Source organism: Solanum verrucosum, unplaced genomic scaffold (genome assembly GCF_900185275.1).
Source record: "Solanum verrucosum unplaced genomic scaffold, falcon-dt-bn FXZP01000075.1, whole genome shotgun sequence".
In the NCBI taxonomy this organism is placed as follows: Eukaryota; Viridiplantae; Streptophyta; class Magnoliopsida; order Solanales; family Solanaceae; genus Solanum; species Solanum verrucosum.
The window spans coordinates 678,773-698,588 of record NW_026020211.1 but is presented as its reverse complement, the minus strand read 5'-3'; the positions used below and the strand labels follow the sequence as shown (position 1 = coordinate 698,588).

The window sequence follows — 19,816 nt, the reverse complement described above, 5'->3', positions numbered from 1 at the left end:
ACTTTAGCGGATACTTCCTTCTTATCAGCGCCTCAACTTTGTTTACTCCCTTAAACGGCTTCATCGCCTACCAGTTTCAACATTAGGATGGCATAGTGTAGAAGTTTTTTCCTTGTTTCCAGTGTGCTAATAAACTAGAAATCATGATTCAGATAATTCTAATACATAATAACTAACATAAATTTATTCAATCATATATATGATATTCAGGAATATATGAAATTAGTTCCGCATATTTTTTGAACAATATACCTTTGCCTCTTGCTTATCCATGCTATCTGAAATATCTGATTGGATTTCAGATTTTTCCATTAACTTTTAAGTGTTTAGTAACTTAAGAGAGTTTTTTGAAAGGAGAGTTTTTATTTAGGCGTTGCCTGCCTTTTTATTTACATATATCCTCTCTTATATAGAAAGGAATTCTCACGTACTACACTACTTACAATAATGTGCTACTTCCACCTACCATTCCTACTACTTACACTTATTCATATTATTTTTACACTTGTCCATACTTGCCCATACTTGCCCATACTCTTTTTTACATTTGTCCATCCTACTTTTAATATACACATGCACACTACCTACTTTATTGACTATTTTACACTACATTTAATAATAAGACTAGTAGACTTTACAAGTGTCTTCTTTTCTTTATCCTTCCGTCTCTATCTTCTTTTTCTTGTCTTCTTCTTCTTATCTTCTTCCGTCTTTATCTTACTAGATCATTCCAGCTGGACATCTGGAATTATATTATCTTCTCCGTTACATTTCGAACATATATGATCAGGGTATTTTTGTCTGATTAACTTGCAATATCTGGTTAATAACTCTGTTGAAATAAATCCTACCTTTAGTGCTCTTGTCGTAGGTCATTCTTTTGGCTTTAATAGTGATAAGATCCATCGCTGGACTTCATCCATATCTGCTCTTCGTAGTTCTCTTGAATTTGAATATATCATTAATTGATCTCTCGAGTAATAACTCCATATAGCATTTCCGTTTAAATAATTGTTTGTTAGCTCTTGTATAATAGTTGATATACCAATTATTCTTTTGTTGGCATAAAAACTTGGTATCTCTATTTTGCATATCTCTTCCTGTTGTCTGATATCTTCGGGTATAATCATATCTTTAGTTAATCCTATCTTGATAACTTGTATTGGAGGTTTTATTTCCTCGTATAATATCTCCGCTGGTGCTGTATAGAATTTTATATAAAATAAATTTCCTTTCGTAACTCTTTTGTATGTGACGAATGCTTTGTATAGTTCTGGTATTCCACTAACTTCTTCTCCGTCGTATGTGTATACGGTATTTAACAGTCCGTAGTTGTAACATGTTCTTACTAAATTAGCGTTAGTTTTCGGCTGTGCAATTAACTTGTTATATCCTTGTAACTTTTGTGTCAAATAATCCTGGTTTGGTTCTTTTGTAGTTGATGTGGGGTTGTGGTTTAAATAGGTTTGGATTTTGTGGATATTTTCAATATAGGTTCGTGTGATGTAGTTATATGTCTTTTTCTCATTTTGGTTTTGCAAACTATTTGCGTATGTAGATGTTTATGGTTCTAGGGACATATATCTAGGTGTCCTTTGGGTAAATGGTTTTTCGAATAGCTGGTTTAAGTTAGCATTTTTATGTTGTTTATCACTAACTTGTTTGCTTGTACCTGCAGCTATATTTAAACAAATATTATGGGTTTTAAGGAGTTTCCCATCGTCTCCTTTTAGCTCTGAGTTTCTTCCGTCTTCCGATCGACGTAGCTCCGCATTTTTATAGTCATGCTGCTGACTAGCTTTAGACTTCAGATTATCTTCATTAGTCTTTAACTTTTGTATCTCGTTGTCCATACTGTCCACTTTTATACAAAGTGTAGTTATGGCTTTGAGTATCTCTTCTATTGTATTTTCGTTCTCAGTCTGAGTAGCTTTGTCTTGATAAGTAATCTGCAATAACATTCTTATCAGTTTTTATTACTTCAATTGTAAATGTGAAATTTAATATATTTAATACCAATCTCCTTATTTCTTTTGTTGTTACCGAATCTTGTATTTTTCTTGTTAGCCACCATTTTACTTGTGTATTATCTGTTCTTATAATAAATTTGTTATATACAATATATGGTTCAAATGATAATAAACACTTATATACTGAATATAATTCTTTTCTATTTATTTCCCATTTTATTTCAGTATTATTAAATGTTCCTGAATAATACCTGCAATGATGTTCTATCGTAGTGTCATCATATATGTATTTTAATATTCCCCATAACTTTTTTCACTCGCATCTGATTCTATTATATAAGTAAATTTTTTGTTTTCATCTGGAAAGTATAGTTTAGGTAAGTTTTTACATAATAATTTTACCTTTTGTATTTGTATTTGGTCTTTTTTATCAAACTGATATTCTATATCTTTCTTTAATTTTTGTTGTAATGGTTTTAAATTCTCTGCTAATTTTGGTATGTCTTCTCTTACTTGATTTACTAGTCCTAAGAATGACTGTAATTTCTTTTTTGTGTCTAGTTGTTCATTTGAGTTGATTATTTTTTGTACTATATGTGTTTGCATTTTTATTCCGTTTTTATCTATTTGTATTCCTAAGAATTCTACTTGATTTTTCATTATATCTTCTTTCTTTTTACTTAGACTTATACCCGAATATTCTATGATATGTATAAATTTTTCTAATAATCTTATATGTTCAGCTTGTGTTTTGGAATATAATAATATATCATCTATGTACACTACACAATTTTCTATTTGTTTAAAGTAATTGTCAATAAAGTGTTGATATCTACCTGGTGCGTTTTTATATCCAAATGGTAATACATTCCATTCATAAAATTCTTGTGGTACAGTGAATGCTGTTAGTTTTTTAGATTTTTCTTCTAGTTTTAAGTGATAAAATCCTGATTTACAATCAAATTTGCTAAAATAATTATATCCTTGTATTTGTCTTATCTTTAGTATTTTATTTGGTATCGGATAATTATATGTTTTAGTTTTTGCATTTAAATTTCTATAATCAATAACCATTCTGCTTTTTCCTCTTTTTTGTTCACTATGTTTATTTACGATAAATGTCGGGCTTGTATGATTACTATTGTTTTCTTGTATATATCCTTTTTCGAGTAATTCATCTATATGTATATTAAATTCGGTTAAATCATTAAAATTATACTTTAATGATTTTTGGGTTATTATACTATTATTATCAATTAGCTCAATTTTTATTTTTGTTTTATGTTTCTCCCGTCCTTGTAAAGGATCTTCACTATATAATAATTCTAACTTATCTTGAATTATTTTTACTTTATCTATAGAGAATATAATTAATTCTATTTTAGGGTCTTCTTCTTTTATATTTTTTAATTTTTGTGTAATTTTTTCACTTCCTTTTATCCATTCTGTTGTTTTTTCGTTTTTTATTATTTACTCTTTTTGCTCCTATTTTTTGTTTACACGGTGTCGTGAACCACCAGTGTGTTTTTGTTATTATATGTGGGTATAATTTTTCTAAAAATGGCATTCCTAATAGCATATCTTTTGTAGTTAATTCAAAGTTATATATTTTTTCTATAGTTAATATCTTATCCCATATTTGTATTTTTATATTTTTTGCCTTAAATGTGATCATGCTTCCTTCATTATTAAATCATGTTACTACTATCGATGTTTTTAATTTTTCTCACTTATCTTCTGGTAAACAATTATATTTACATATATTAGCTTCTGCTCCCGTATCTATCATTGGTGTATAATATCGGTTGTAATATCCTTCTATTATTATCTTTGCAAGTATATATATTTTCATATTTTTATTATACTAAAGTCCTTTTTATTATTACTCTTTTATTTTCATAATTTATTGTTAACTGTTTGTCTTTTAGATTATATGTTTTTACTTGTTCTAGCCATTTTATTCCTAAAATGATATTTTCACCTCCTTGATATATTTTGAATTTTATCACTATTGGTACTCCTCCAATGATTATTTCCTTTTCTGTAGTTTCTTCGGTATACATTAATGCTTTTGGTAGTTCGGAGCATGATTGTGCAATAGTTATTATTTCATCTTCCGTCACTAATTCTCTTGTAATATAATTTTCTTCTCGTCCTGTATCTATTAATATTAAATATTTTCGTTGTTTCATTATTCCCGTTATGTAGTAATGATGTGGTTTTATTTCTTCTTCCATTGATTTTTGTAAAGTTTTATCTATTCTTCTTGAGGTACTCATTTTTTATGAGATTTGTGGTATTTCACAGTTCATGTTTATTCTTTTTGATGTACTTAATCTTTCTTTTATTATTTTTAAATCTTCTTCTATGTCAATTTCATTATAACTATAATCATTCTTGTCTATGACTGTGACTATTCTTTCAAAAGGATCTTCTATTTTTATTTATTTTATTTTATTTTTTGCTGTTATTTTATGTTTTGTCGTTAAAACATATAAGTTTTTACATCTAGCTGTAAATATTTTACTTCCCGGGGCTAGTTCTATTCCTGACATTCTCCAATATAATACTAACGATTTATCTATATTTCTGTCATTTATTGCTACTGAGTAATTAGCACTTATTATAAATTTAAATTTTTGGTATATGAGGTTACCTTTTACCGCACTTATTATACTTTTTTCTATGGATTGTATAATTCTATCATTTGCTAAGTATATTTCTATGGGTGTATCTATTCCTTCTCTAAAACATGCTTTTATTAGTATTTCTGTTCCTCCTAAATGTACATATTTAATTGGATTTTTAGCCTTAATATCTTGTATTTCTTTATTTATTATTCGTTTATTTATTATTGGTATTTTGGCCTTTCCTTTAATGTATTTGCAATCTATGATATGTTCTCTTTGACTTACTACATAATATTCTTCTTTTTGTCGTTTAAACCAGTTTCTTATTGTTGGTATTTCGAATATTTTTGCTACGCTTAGGTCTAATTCTTTTCCTTTTATTTGTTCAAATATATTATTATCAAATATTATTTTTTGTTCTGTTGATTCTTCATCTTGATATTTTTCTTTAGTTATTATTTGTATATCTTTTTCAGTCATTGATATCGTATTCATTATCTGATTCTATTACTGGATTAATTTCCATTTCATTTTCCGATAATTCATATATACTATCATTGCTTTATAATTCATAATCTACGTATTCTATTTGTGTATATTTTTCATCATCTATTATTATTTCTGATATTTGTTTTTTCTTTGGATTTTTGGGTAATTTACAATCTCTAGCTATATGTCCTAATTTTCCACAATTATAACAAGTACATTCCGTTAGTTTTCTTTTTGGTCTATATGGTCTTTTGGTTTTGTAATTTTTTACATAGTACCTTCTTCTTGGTTTTTTATATTTATATTTTGATCTGTATTTTTTATTATATTTCTTTTTATTTTTATAATACCTATCCGTACAACCAAATTGAGGTGCTTTCTTATTTTTGCAACATGCCAAGTTTTTTACTAATATTTTTTCCATTTTTATTTCTTCTTTATGTTTTTCACATAGTTCCATAAACCATCGTTGTAAGAATTTTATTCTAGCTCCTAAGGTATCTGTTAATTCTGCTTCATTCCAACTTTTTATTACTTTTGAATTAAAAGGTTCTGGTAATTTTGTAAAATATAATTTCCTTATTTCTTTACTTTCTTCTATGCTATATGTTCCTTTATAATAATATTCTCTAAATGCACATGTATATTCATCTATGTAACACATATTACATATTGCTAATTTTGTCATTAGATTCCGATTTATGATTTTTTCTTTATTTAGTTCTTCTACTTCTATTGTCATACTACTAAATTCATTTCTTATAACTATTTCATATTTATATAATATTTCCATGGTTGTAGTGGCTGTTTCACCATCAATTTTTTTTTTATTTCTTAAAGTTTTTAAGCTTTCATTTGTTAAATTTTGTAGCCATAATTTTACTGTTCTTATAAGTGTCCTTTCTATGTATCCTGGTGCCTCTGCTATTACTATCTTGTTATCTATTAATTGTTTTGATATGTATCCTATCCATAATTGGATTGTTTTATTTATGTCTGCTACACAGTCTAAATCTAAAAATTCATGTTGTCCAGTTATTGGTTTAGGCGTCCATTTTTTATTTAATCTTTTATCCCATGTAGTTTTTTCTTTATCATATTGTTCATAATTTTTCTTATAATATTTTGGATTAATTTTTTTTGGATTTTTTACTCCTGATGTGCTAGGTTTTTCGTCCATGTCTATGTCTTCTGTATTTACTTCTGTAAAACCTAAAAAAATTTAATCCAAAATATTATAATGAAAATTATGAACAATATGATAAAGAAAAAACTACATGGGATAAAAGATTAAATAAAAAATGGACGCCTAAACCAATAACTGGACAACATGAATTTTTAGATTTAGACTGTGTAGCAGACATAAATAAAACAATCCAATTATGGATAGGATACATATCAAAACAATTAATAGATAACAAGATAGTAATAGCAGAGGCACCAGGATACATAGAAAGGACACTTATAGAAACAGTAAAATTATGGCTACAAAATTTAACAAATGAAAGCTTAACAACTTTAAGAAATAATAAAAAATTGATGGTGAAACAGCCACTACAACCATGAAAATATTATATAAATATGAAATAGCTATAAGAAATGAATTTAGTAGTATGACAGCAGAAGTAGAAGAACTAAATAAAGAAAAAATCATAAATCGGAATCTAATGACAAAATTAGCAATATGTAATATGTGTTACATAGATGAATATACATGTGCATTTAGAGAATATTATTATAAAGGAACATATAGCATAGAAGAAAGTAAAGAAATAAGGAAATTATATTTTACAAAATTACCAGAACCTTTTAATTCAAAAGTAATAAAAAGTTGGAATGAAGCAGAATTAACAGATACCTTAGGAGCTAGAATAAAATTCTTACAACGATGGTTTATGGAACTATGTGAAAAACATAAAGAAGAAATAAAAATGGAAAAAATATTAGTAAAAAACTTGGCATGTTGCAAAAATAAGAAAGCACCTCAATTTGGTTGTACGGATAGGTATTATAAAAATAAAAAGAAATATAATAAAAAATACAGATCAAAATATAAATATAAAAAACCAAGAAGAAGGTACTATGTAAAAAATTACAAAACCAAAAGACCATATAGACCAAAAAGAAAACTAACGGAATGTACTTGTTATAATTGTGGAAAATTAGGACATATAGCTAGAGATTGTAAATTACCCAAAAATCCAAAGAAAAAACAAATATCAGAAATAATAATAGATGATGAAAAATATACACAAATAGAATACGTAGATTATGAATTAGAAAGCAATGATAGTATATATGAATTATCGGAAAATGAAATAGATAATGACATAGAAATAGAAAATGAATTCTATAATATAACAAATGACTGAAGCAGATATACAAACAATAAATAAAGAAAAACATCAAGACGAAGAATATTTAGAACAGAAAATAATATTTGATAATAGTATATTTGAACAAATAAAAGGAAAAGAATTAGACCTAAGCGTAGCAAAAATATTCGAAATACCAACAGTAAGAAACTGGTTTAAACGACAAAAAGAAGAATATTATGTAGTAAGTCAAAGAGAACATATCATAGATTGCAAATACATAAAGGAAAGGCCAAAATACCAATAATAAATAAACGAATAATAAATAAAGAAATACAAGATATTAAGGCTAAAAATCCAATTAAATATGTACATTTAGGAGGAACAGAAATATTAATAAAAGCATGTTTTAGAGAAGGAATAGATACACCCATAGAAATATACTTAGCGGATGATAGAATTATACAACCCATAGAAAAAAGTGTAATAAGTGCAGTAAGAGGTAACCTCATATACCAAAAATTTAAGTTTATAATAAGTGCTAACTACTCAGTAGCAATAAATGACAGGAATATAGATAAATCACTAGTATTATACTGGCGAATGTCAGGGATAGAACTAGCCCCAGGAAGTAAAATATTTACAGCTGATGTAAAAACTTATATGTTCTAACAACAAAACATAAAATAACAGCAAAAAATAAAATAGATAAAATAAAAATAGAAGATCCCTTTGAAAGAATAGTTACAGTCATAGATAAAAACGATTATAGTTATAATGAAATTGATATAGAAGAAGATTTAGAAATAGTAAAAGAAAGACTAAGCACATCGAAAAGGATAAACAATGAGATACCCCAAATATCATCAAAAATGAGTACCTCAAGGAGAATAGATAAAACCCACAAAAATCAATAGAAGAAGATATAAAACCACATCATTACTACATAACGGAATAATGGAACAACGAAAATATTTAATATTAATAGATACAGGACGAGAAGAAAACTATATTACAAGAGAATTAGTGACGGAAGATGAAATAATAACTATTGAACAATCATGCTCCGAACTACCAAAAGCATTAATGTATACCGAAGAAACTACGGAAAAGGAAATAATCATCGGAGGAGTACCAATAGTAATAAAATTCAAAATATATCAAGGAAATGAAAATATCATTTTAGGAATAAAATGGTTGGAACAAGTAAAACCATATAATCTAGAAGACAAACAGTTAACAATAAATTATGAAAATAAAAGAGTAATAATAAAAAGGACTTTGGTATGATAAAAATATGAAAATATATATACTTGCAAAGATAATAATAGAAGGATATTACAACCGATATTATACACCAATGATAGATACGGGAACAAAGCTAATATATGTAAATACAATTGTTTACCAGAAGATAAATGGGAAAAATTAAAAACACCGATAGTAGTAACGGATTTAATAATGAAGGAAGCATGATCACATATAAGGCAAAAAATATAAAAGTACAAATATGGGATAAGATATTAACTATAGAAGAAATATATAACTTTGAATTAACTACAAAAGATATGCTATTAGGAATGCCATTTTTAGAAAAATTATACCCACATATAATAACAAAAACACACTGGTGGTTCACAACACCGTGTAAACAAAAAATAGGAGCAAAAAGAGTAAATAATAAAAAACGAAAAACAACAGAATGGATAAAAGGAAGTGAAAAAATTACACAAAAATTAGAAAATATAAAAGAAGAAGACCCTAAAATAGAATTAATTATATTCTCTATAGATAAAGTAAAAATAATTCAAGATAAGTTAGAATTATTATATAGTGAGGATCCTTTACAAGGATGGGAAAAACATAAAACAAAAGTAAAAATTGAGCTAATTGATAATAACAATATAATAACCCAAAAACCATTAAAGTATAATTTTAATGATTTAACCGAATTTAAGATACATATAGATGAATTACTAGAAAAAGGATATATACAAGAAAGTAATAGTAAGCATACAAGCCCGGCATTTATCGTAAATAAACATAGTGAACAAAAAAGAGGAAAAAGTAGAATGGTTATTGATTATAGAAATTTAAATGCAAAAACTAAAACATATAATTATCCGATACCAAATAAAATACTAAAGATAAGACAAATACAAGGATATAATTATTTTAGCAAATTTGATTGTAAATCAGGATTTTATCACTTAAAACTAGAAGAAGAATCTAAAAAACTAACAACATTCACTGTACCACAAGGATTTTATGAATGGAATGTATTACCATTGGATATAAAAACGCACCAGGTAGATATCAACACTTTATGGACATTTACTTTAAACAAATAGAAAATTGGTAGTGTACATCGATGATATATTATTATATTCTAAGACACAAGATGAACATATGAGATTATTAGAAAAATTTATACACATCATAGAATATTCAGGTATAAGTCTAAGTAAAAAGAAAGCTGATATAATGAAAAATCAAATAGAATTCTTAGGAATACAAATTGATAAAAAGGGAATAAAAATGCAAACACATATAGTACAAAAAATAATTAACTCAAATGAACAACTAGACACAAAAAAGAAATTACAATCATTCTTAGGACTAGTAAATCAAGTAAGAGAATACATACCAAAATAGCAGAAAATTTAAAACCATTACAACAAAAATTAAAGAAAGATATAGAATATCAGTTTGATAAAAAAGACCAAATACAAATACAAAAGGTAAAATTATTATGTAAAAACTTACCTAAACTATACTTTCCAGATGAAAACAAAAAATTTACTTATATAATAGAATCAGATGCGAGTGAAAAAAGTTATGGAGGAATATTAAAATATAGGTATGATGACACTATGATAGAACATCATTGCAGGTATTATTCAGGAACATTTAATAATACAGAAATAAAATGGGAAATAAATAGAAAAGAATTATATTCAGTATATAAGTGTTTATTATTATTTGAACCATATATTGTATATAACAAATTTATTATAAGAACAGATAATACACAAGTAAAATGGTGGCTAACAAGAAAAATACAAGATTCGGTAACGACAAAAGAAATAAGGAGATTGGTATTAAATAAATTAAATTTTACATTTACAATTGAAGTAATAAAAACTGATAAGAATGTTATTGCAGATTACCTATCACGACAAAGCTACTCAGACTGAGACTGAGGAAGAAGATACAATCGAAAAAATACTCAAAGCTATTACTACACTTTGTACAAAAGTGGATAGTATGGACAACGAGATACAAAAGCTAAAGACTAATGAAGATAATCTGAAGTCTAAAGCTAGTCAGCAGCATGACTATAAAAATGCGGAGCTACGTCAGCGGAAGACGGAAAAAAGCCAGAGCTAAAAGGAGACGATGGGAAACTCCTTAAAACCCATAATGTTTGTTTAAATACAGTTGCAGGTACAAGCAAACAAGTTAGCGATAAACAACATAAAAATGTGAACTTAAACCAGCTATTTGCAAAACCATTTACCCAAAGACACCTAGACATGTGTCCATAGAACCATAAACATCTACATACGCAAATAGTTTGCAAAACCAAAGTGAGAAAAAGACATATAACTACATCACACGAATCTATATTGAAAATATCCACAAAATTCAAACCTATTTAAACCGCAACCTCAGATCAACTACAAAAGAACCAAACCAAGATTATGTGACACAAAAATTACAAGGATATAACAAGTTAATTGCACAACCGAAAACTAACGCTAATTTAGTAAGAACATGTTACAACTACGGACTGTTAAATACCGTATACACATATGACGGAGAAGAAGTTAGTGGAATACCAGAACTACACAAAGCATTCATAACATACAAAAGAGTTACGAAAGGAAATTTATTTTATATAAAATTCTATACAGCACCAGCGGAGATATTATACGAGGAAATAAAACCTCCAATACAGGTTATAAAGATAGGATTAACTAAAGATATGATTATACCCGAGGATATCAGACAACAAGAAGAGATATGCAAAATAGAGATACCAAGTTTTTATGCCAACAAAAGGATAATTGGTATATCAACAATTATACAAGAGTTAGCAAATAATTATTTAAACGGAAACGCTATATGGAGCTACTATGCAAGAGACCAATTAATGATTTATTTCAATTCAAAGGAGCTAAGGAAAGCAGATATGGATGAAGTCCAAAGATGGATTTTATCATTACTTAAGCCAGAAGAACAACCTACAACACGAGCACTAAAAGTGGGATTTATTTCGGCAGAATTATTAACGAGATATTGCAAGCTAATTGGTCACAAATACCCTGACCACATATGTTCGAAATGCAACGGAGAAGATAATATAATCCCAGACGTCCAGCTGGAATAATCTAAGAAAATAAGAAGAAGGAGTCAAGAAGACGGAAGACAAAGATAAGAAGAAAACAAAAAAGAAGATAGATATTTTGAAAAAGTGTAAAGAGATATGTAAAAAGTCATGAAAATGTGTATTGTAGTAAGTAATGTGTCATAAAATGTAGTGTATAAGTCGTAAAGTAAATAGTAGCATGCATGTGCATATTAGACAAGTGTAAAAGTTAGGTGTAAATAAGTCTTAATAGGATAAAATAGGAACTATTCATGAATAGTAGTGAATAGTAGTAAATAGTAAGTGGACAGATGTAAAAAACGTATTAGAGTATGTCTATATAAAGAGTCGGTTGTAAATGTTGTAAGGCAGGCATTGCCTAACATAATAAAAACTTTCTTATAAACACTCTCTCCACTAAGATATAAAAATAAAGTTAATGGAACAACAATCTGAAATCCAATCAGATATTTCAGATAGCATGGCTAAGCAAGAGGCAAAGGTATATTATTCAAAAAATATGCAGAACTAATTTCATATATTCCTGAATATCATATATATGATTGAATAAATTTATGTTAGTTATTATGTATTAGAATTATTTGAATCATGATTTCTAGTTTATTAGCACACTGGAAACAGGGAGAAAACTTCTATACTATGCCATCCTAATGTTGAAACCGGTAGGCGAGGAAAGCCGTTTAGGGGAGTAAACAAAGTTGAGGCGCTGATAAGAAGGAAGTATCCGCTAAAGTACGATGCTAGTAGTGACAGGAAAACATGATAAAGATAATCTAGTTCATAATGATCTAATATGAATTTAATCAATTATGAATATGATAGGAAGGAATAATTTGAAAATAAAAACTGCATAAACAACGAACATGATTACATATATGCATGACGAGATGATAAAAAATTATGAAACTTTAATATTATATATACTTAACAGTATAGAAATAATTGAATTAAGAAGAATCATATGGGAAAAAATATTTGATGACTACGAATCAGAAAATATATTAAATCAAGAATGGTATGAAATAGATTTACAAGATCTATATTTAGATAATGAAAGAATAGAATGATACGATTTAGAAATAAATTCAGATTAAAATGAATTACGAATATCTACAATATTGGATAGAATCTATGGAAGATATAAAACTATTAGAACAATTAATAGAGGAAAATTTATCTATGTACCAAAAACCGAAGATATGTTATATCTAGAATATATCATAAATAATATTAAAGAAATATTCAGATTAAAACAACTATCGGAAGAATATTATAATAAATATTATTACATTTTACCATGAATTTCACACTACAAAAAATTAACATTAAAGGGATATCAAGATTAAGACACTTAGCAAAAGAATACTATAATAAAATCTTTAAAATAAAATACTCACCTACCACACTACCACTTTCATGAATCCCCCAGCTACCAGTTCCGCACCGAAAAATGGTATCAGAGCATTAGATTGCATCAATTCGATAATTTAAACAAAAAAATTAGATATTCAAAAACTATACGGAAAGTATTATAAATTACATTTTTTTTTCATATCAATATAATGAAAAAATACGTAGTAAAATGTTAGTCAACTATTTTTGTAGTTTGACTCTAAAAAGAAACATATTTCCTCTATCCAACAATAGTTATCCACTATTGACTTGACACATCCCTTAAGAAACAATAAATAATAAGGGTAAGGGTAATATTACTATTTTATCCTTTGACTTTATTAAATTTAATGTTTTGAGAAATGTGTCAAATGATAAATAGTAAGGGTAAAATAGACACAAAAAGTAAATTATCTCTTGATTTTTAAAATTGAATAAATATTATTGAACAATTATTTTTAGTATAGTGGATAACTATTGTTGAACGGAGAGAGTAACAAAAGTAGACGAAGGAAGTATGAGACAAATATTTAGATGTTGTCTATTATGAGATGGAGAGAGTATAAAATGATAGCCAGCCAAATCTTACCAAATAGGAATAGAAGACTTTCATCACTCCCCATGTTAGAATTTTCTCAAGTCAGCCATGCATTAGCATTTATTGGGTTGACCAAAAAAATCCCCTAATTAACGCCTTTTATATTATTGACTACTGATTAAAACTTGGTTTACTATATTGCAAATTGTTCTTTAGTTTTTGCTTTTATGTATTACTAGGTCTTCATAGATCATTAGTTTGACCAGATGGTGATCTTACATTGAAAAGTTATAGAGGTGTTCATATGAGTGAAAATGTTCTTTCGACCTGGTTTTTTAGGAAAATAAGTGAATTTTATATTTTTTTTTTGTATTTAATACGTAAGTAATAATATTCAGGGCCATCTCAATAAATTTGGGGGGCCTAAAGTCAAATTTCGTTACGAGAACTTATTTTTTTAGTTGTCATATGTATAGATTGAATAGTTATAACATACTTAATGAATTTTACAAGTGAAGTTTAGACAAAGTATGATGTCTAGACCTTATGAAGTAAGAATTCAAACAATGAAAATTATAATATAAAGTTATAATAATAAAATTTGACTTTAAACTTTGAAAAGTTTATATAATGATATTGAAATAGTTGTGTTGAATTTCATAGGTTGATAGAATGATATTAAAATAGTATTGATTTGTTGCAGTGCTTGAAATTTAAAGAATACACCAAAAAAAAAAGTTGATCTTTTTAAAAACACACAACAACGTATATTGCATAATGCAAAAGGTTTTATTTGTTTAATAGACTTTAGAATACTCAATAATGAGGAAATAAGAATATAAAGAGGAGTAAAAAAAGTAAATGTAAGAATAATAATGTGGGTTTTATGATAATTATCAAGATATAAATAAGTCAACAAAATAAGTAGCCACATAAAAGAAATGATGTTATAATTAACTAAACACTATTCTATTTCTCAATTATTACAACGACCTCCACATTAAATAAAGTAAACAATTACTATTATATTTTTTATCCAAAAAAATCTTTAGAAAAAATTGGGGACCCTAAAAATTTTGGTGCCCCAAGCAGTTGTTTTAGTGGCCTTATGACTGAGATGACCCTAATAATATCATCCTAGAAACATTTGTATATAATTTAGATAAATATGAAAGGGGTAGGACCGTAGGAGTGTGAGATGGTGGGGTTGGAGGATGAGGAGAACACAATTAATATGGAAAGTCACATATGAAACTTGTTTTTCCCACTTCCATTAGGGAAGTTGTATCTCTCGTCTTTAAGAAACTTGTTTTCCTAAAGAAAATGTTTACAATTTTTTCGACCAACCAAACATGAAAAAATTTAAAAATAAATTAACGATTTCCTCCGTACCGAACACATCATATGAATTTGAGTTCGGACTACTATCACAACACATTTAATTTACTAGGTTTGAAGTTTGTTATTTATAATTATTAATCAATCTTTTAACACATATAATGGTATTTGAGCTAAGGTTACTATGTTCGGATGAATCAGTAGCGTATTTAGAATTTTGAGAAGATGAATGCACTATACGAAAAGGTGGATTTAAAATATTAATTTGACTGATTTAACCTTTAGATTCTTATCACTGAACTTAAATCAATTTTTTTTATAGGAATTTCCAATGTAACAAACTTGAAAATTTGAAAGATATTAAAATGCCAAAAGTGTTATCAATAACCATTTAAAGAGATATTACCCAATTTAGAAGAAAAAAAAACAAAATCGATAAAAGATTTAAGATTCTAACTTCACCTAGAGAGATACACTCAATCATCATGACATCATATGATTTCGAGTATGAGTTCATACATCTATATTTAAGTATTTTTTTTAAAAGTATAACACTACAAAAAGAAAACATGAATTCACGTAAAACTAGAGTAAATCTCCCAAGATACACCCTCTGGCCAGTAATTACTATAGCACTCTATCTATGTTTGACTAGGTACATTGTTCAATAGACTCAAATTTAAAATAACAAGTGTTACCACTTCCCAACATGATAGGAATCCATCCTATTGGACAAAGCATATCCAAAGTAGTAATACTAATACTAATTAGTATATAAGTAGTTGGTGTTTAAGGTTACATAACTCAAGATTTTAATTTCCTAAAGAATATAATTCACCTACCTTAATATTTTCTTCATTTCTTTCCACACAAACTAGCTAGAAAAAAAATTATGATAGAGTGGCTAGACATTTACAAGGTTATTGAAGCCATGATGCCACTTTATTTGGCATTAGGTCTTGGTTATGGTTCTGTAAAATGGTGGCACAAACTTAGTGCTGAACATTGTGATGCTATAAATAGATTGAACTACTTTTTTGTTCTTCCTTTTTTCACATTTGACTTCATTTCCCAAGTAAATCCCTATAAAATGAACTACCCCTTCATTTGTGGTGACCTTATTGCTAAAGCCATCATTGGTTTTTTTCTAACTTTGTGGGCTAATTTTTATAGCAAAGGGAACTTTTCTTGGTCCATAACAACATTCTCATTTTGTAGCTTAACTAATGCACTTGTTATGGGAATTCCTGTAATGAATGCTATGAGTCCTCAAGTAGGTGTTGATTTAGTGATTCAATCATTGGCAATACAATTTCTCATTTGGTCTATAATTATACAATTCATGATGGAATTGAAAAATGCCAAAGATGAGATTATGACTTGTGAGGGTGCTAATCAAGATTTAGAAGGGAATGATAATAATAATGCAAGCAAAAACACAACACCATCTTTGGGGTCAGTAATGACAATTGTATGGACTAAGCTTTCCAAGAATCCTAACTTTTATGCTTGTTTTCTAGGCATAATGTGGTCTCTTGTAGCTGACAGGTATGTGTTCTACTGAATCTTTTACTTTGTTTCGAATCAATTATTAAAATTATAGATTATAATAGATCACTGTGTGTTTAGAATCTGTTAATTTTAAATTTTGAATTTGTCTCTCTGTCTATTTTTAGGTGGCATTTTGTACTGCCGAATATTGTGAAGGAATGCATATCAATAATGTCAAAGGCAGGAAGTGGCATTGGAATGTTTACTATTGGTGAGATTTCAAGCCTTGTATCTATTTCATTCTACCTATTTAAATAGACTTCGAGTCTTGAGGCGGAATAAATAAATAAATCTTGAATCGAACTCAACTCTAAAAAACTTACTTATGAGAAAATAATTGTTCAAGACCATATAAATAATTCATATTGTTCCCCTCTCTTAGCCGATGTAGGACATCAACGTACACTCCACACAGCTAAGAACTGGACATCTGGAGTGTGGAAGATATAAGATTGGAGGAGATGAGAGGAGAGCACATCGAAAACATTGAATTAGATTGAATCTGATTATAATATCATGTAAAGAAATGAATATTCGATATAACTTACCCTCACAACCTAAACACTAAAGAAAGAATTATCCAAACTACTTAGTGAGACCTAAGGAAAACATTCTTATAGAATACATTTTACATATTGCATATTATATCATATCATAAAATAAATTGGAAAATAAATCCAAGTAGTAGTAATAAATTTGATGGTCCATAAATGCAGGGGTATTTGTGGCAATGCAACAGAAAATAATGGCTGGTGGCACAGGAGTGATAGTATTTGGACTATTTTTGAGATTTTTTATAGGACCAGCTACGATGACTATAGGATCATTCGTCGTAGGTTTACATGGCAATGTTTTACGAGCTTCCATACTCCAGGTAATTTTATCTGCGTATAGTCTATTCTCTTTAAATCATACTGAATTTATTATTATTATAATTAAAAAATTCATTTTCTCAAATTATATTTAGAGAATTTTGAATGTACCGTTATGGTCTAAGTAAAACTAATTACTATTTTCTTTGTTTCAATTTTATGTTTAGTGTATGAATGTCATTTTTTTTTTATTTTAATCGTTATAAGTTTGAGTTTAGATTCCCAATTATTTAAAAATAAAATTTACTATTTGAAATCTATATGGAAAATAGCTAATGAATATTCAAAATATTTTTTAAAAAAATTGAAAAAATTATAGTCAAAGAAAAAGTTACTCCTATTTAACTCCCTAAAATAGTAGTAATATTTTCATGTAAATTTAGAATCTTTAGATGGTGGAAGTATTACTTATTTTTAAAAAAATATTTGTACTCGAATCGTTGTAACCATTTACTTGGTAGTGATTAATTTTTTGTTCCCAATTTTATCTTTTTTGAAGTTTTATTCGTTATTGGCTTACTTTCATGTAAACTAAGCATACAATTTTGCTTTTACGGAGCATGAGTATCAACAGCTAATGTTAAATTAATTCTAAAAAATACATAATTTGATGAATAGACCATGTGTTCACGGACATCACTAATTAAAATTTACACATATTTTAATTATTATCGAACTAGTCAACTACTTATTAAAATAACACATATTTTAATTATTATTATATTTTATGATTGAAGGCAGCATTACCCCCAGGCATAGCCTCCTTTGTTTTGGCAAAAGAATATGGAGTTCACCCTGAGATTGTTAGCGCTGTGTAAGTTATTTCATTCATAATTAATTTCTTCTTATTTCTCATCTTATAATATAATCTTTTTCTCCTATATACTTTCAATTCACATCCATTTGGAATAATATAATATGTATATTAGAGGAAAAAATAGTGACTAGGGCAAGACATTATAATAAAAATACGTTTTATATCAAATCACACTAAAAAAAAATGAAATTAACTACGAAATTTGTGGATAATCCCTAACTAATGTATCGCTAAAAAACTCCTACATAATTGATTTTTCTTATAATTTGTAGCTAACACATAGCTAAATGAGATCAACATTGGCTTTTGATCGTTCAGTTACGAAATTTTATCCGTTAGTAATTCCTTATTTTCGAGTAGTGTCATTTAAATAATGTATTGGCTTCAATCTAAAAAGTACAAAATTTTACTAAAGTAAATGATATTGTAAAATAAAATATTTCACCATACCAAATGGATTATTTTCTTCTTCTTCATTTTTTTTTTTCTAATTTTCTGATTATTAAGACTAACGTATGTGAATTTTTTTTATTTCAGGGTAATTATTGGCATTCTGGTGTCACTTCCCATTATGATTGCTTATTATGCAGTTTCAGAGCTTACACATTGATCCCATTTACAATTTACTGACCTACAATTAGTCAATTAATGACCTATTACTCCTAGTTTTCTTATTAGTATTTTTTTTCAGTTTCTTGTAACCTAGGCTCTTGTATTATTCCTTTTTTTTGGGGTCACAGAGTTTGACCATATATAAAGGAATGGTTAATGTAACATTTTAATATTAATAAAAATATATCATATGTTATATTATGTATCATGTTATGTTTATTGATGGTCATTATATTTGTGCCTCTTTACTCTTATCAATTATGATAGAATGTGGTCATTAGTAGTCAGTAACTCTTTGTTGGGAAAAATACTACAACATTGATATTAGATTGGAATTATAAAGTAGTAAATAACTTATCACACACACTGTGTCGTGGCAAGCCACTGCCTTGAAAGCGATTTCGGCCCGACTCTGGTGCAAATCGTAGTAGCTAGTCGCTCCCCAAGGTTCCACAGTTACTCTCAAACACGTGCACTCGTGGCTGAGAGCTTGGAGGTTGCTTAAAACCAATTGCCCAAAAATATTTGGAGTCCGAAGCCAAAAGGGCAAAAAAATTGTCAAAAATTTCAAAAGGGCACATCAATTTTTTTCCTTACCAAAAAGGCAAAATCGCTCCTAACTGAGCGATTTCCTTCTGACAAAATTGACTCCGTTAAAAAACATAAAAATTGTTGTTGAGACAGCGATTTCGTCCAAAAGAAATTTCTTTTTCCTTAAAATCGCTACTCTGGCAGCGATTTTGTCAATTTTCTTTTTAACAAAGCTACCCCTGCAGCGTTTTTCTCAAAAAATTAGTTGAACTGTTTGGTGCCTGCCTCTATTGCTGCAAAGAGACGAAGATCAAAATGGGTGCTTTTGTTAAGCTATTGGACTTGATTCTTTTCGTTTACTTCTTGTT

General features: G+C 27.8%; 2 protein-coding genes across 2 annotated transcripts in view; one reads left to right on the top strand and one right to left on the bottom strand.

Annotated features, from left to right (window-relative positions):
- Nucleotides 1–19,816, bottom strand: part of LOC125830524 (uncharacterized) — a 338,210-nt gene that overhangs the window by 39,374 nt on the left and 279,020 nt on the right. The window lies entirely within an intron of this gene.
- On the top strand, nucleotides 15,892–19,065 carry LOC125830518 (auxin efflux carrier component 5-like). Its single transcript, XM_049509708.1, has 5 exons — nucleotides 15,892–16,613; nucleotides 16,742–16,827; nucleotides 17,333–17,490; nucleotides 18,226–18,302; nucleotides 18,843–19,065. Exons 1-5 carry the CDS (start codon nucleotides 15,958–15,960, stop codon nucleotides 18,913–18,915), a joined length of 1,050 nt encoding a protein of 349 aa, XP_049365665.1. The 5' UTR covers nucleotides 15,892–15,957; the 3' UTR covers nucleotides 18,916–19,065.

Excerpts from the sequence above, each read along its gene's own strand:
- LOC125830518 (XM_049509708.1), top strand. The coding sequence starts at position 15,958 with ATGATAGAGTGGCTAGACATTTACAAGGTTATTGAAGCCATGATGCCA. Across the intron at positions 16,614-16,741 it reads TGGTCTCTTGTAGCTGACAG|GTGGCATTTTGTACTGCCGA; the intron begins GTATGTGTTCTA and ends GTCTATTTTTAG. Across the intron at positions 16,828-17,332 it reads CATTGGAATGTTTACTATTG|GGGTATTTGTGGCAATGCAA; the intron begins GTGAGATTTCAA and ends CCATAAATGCAG.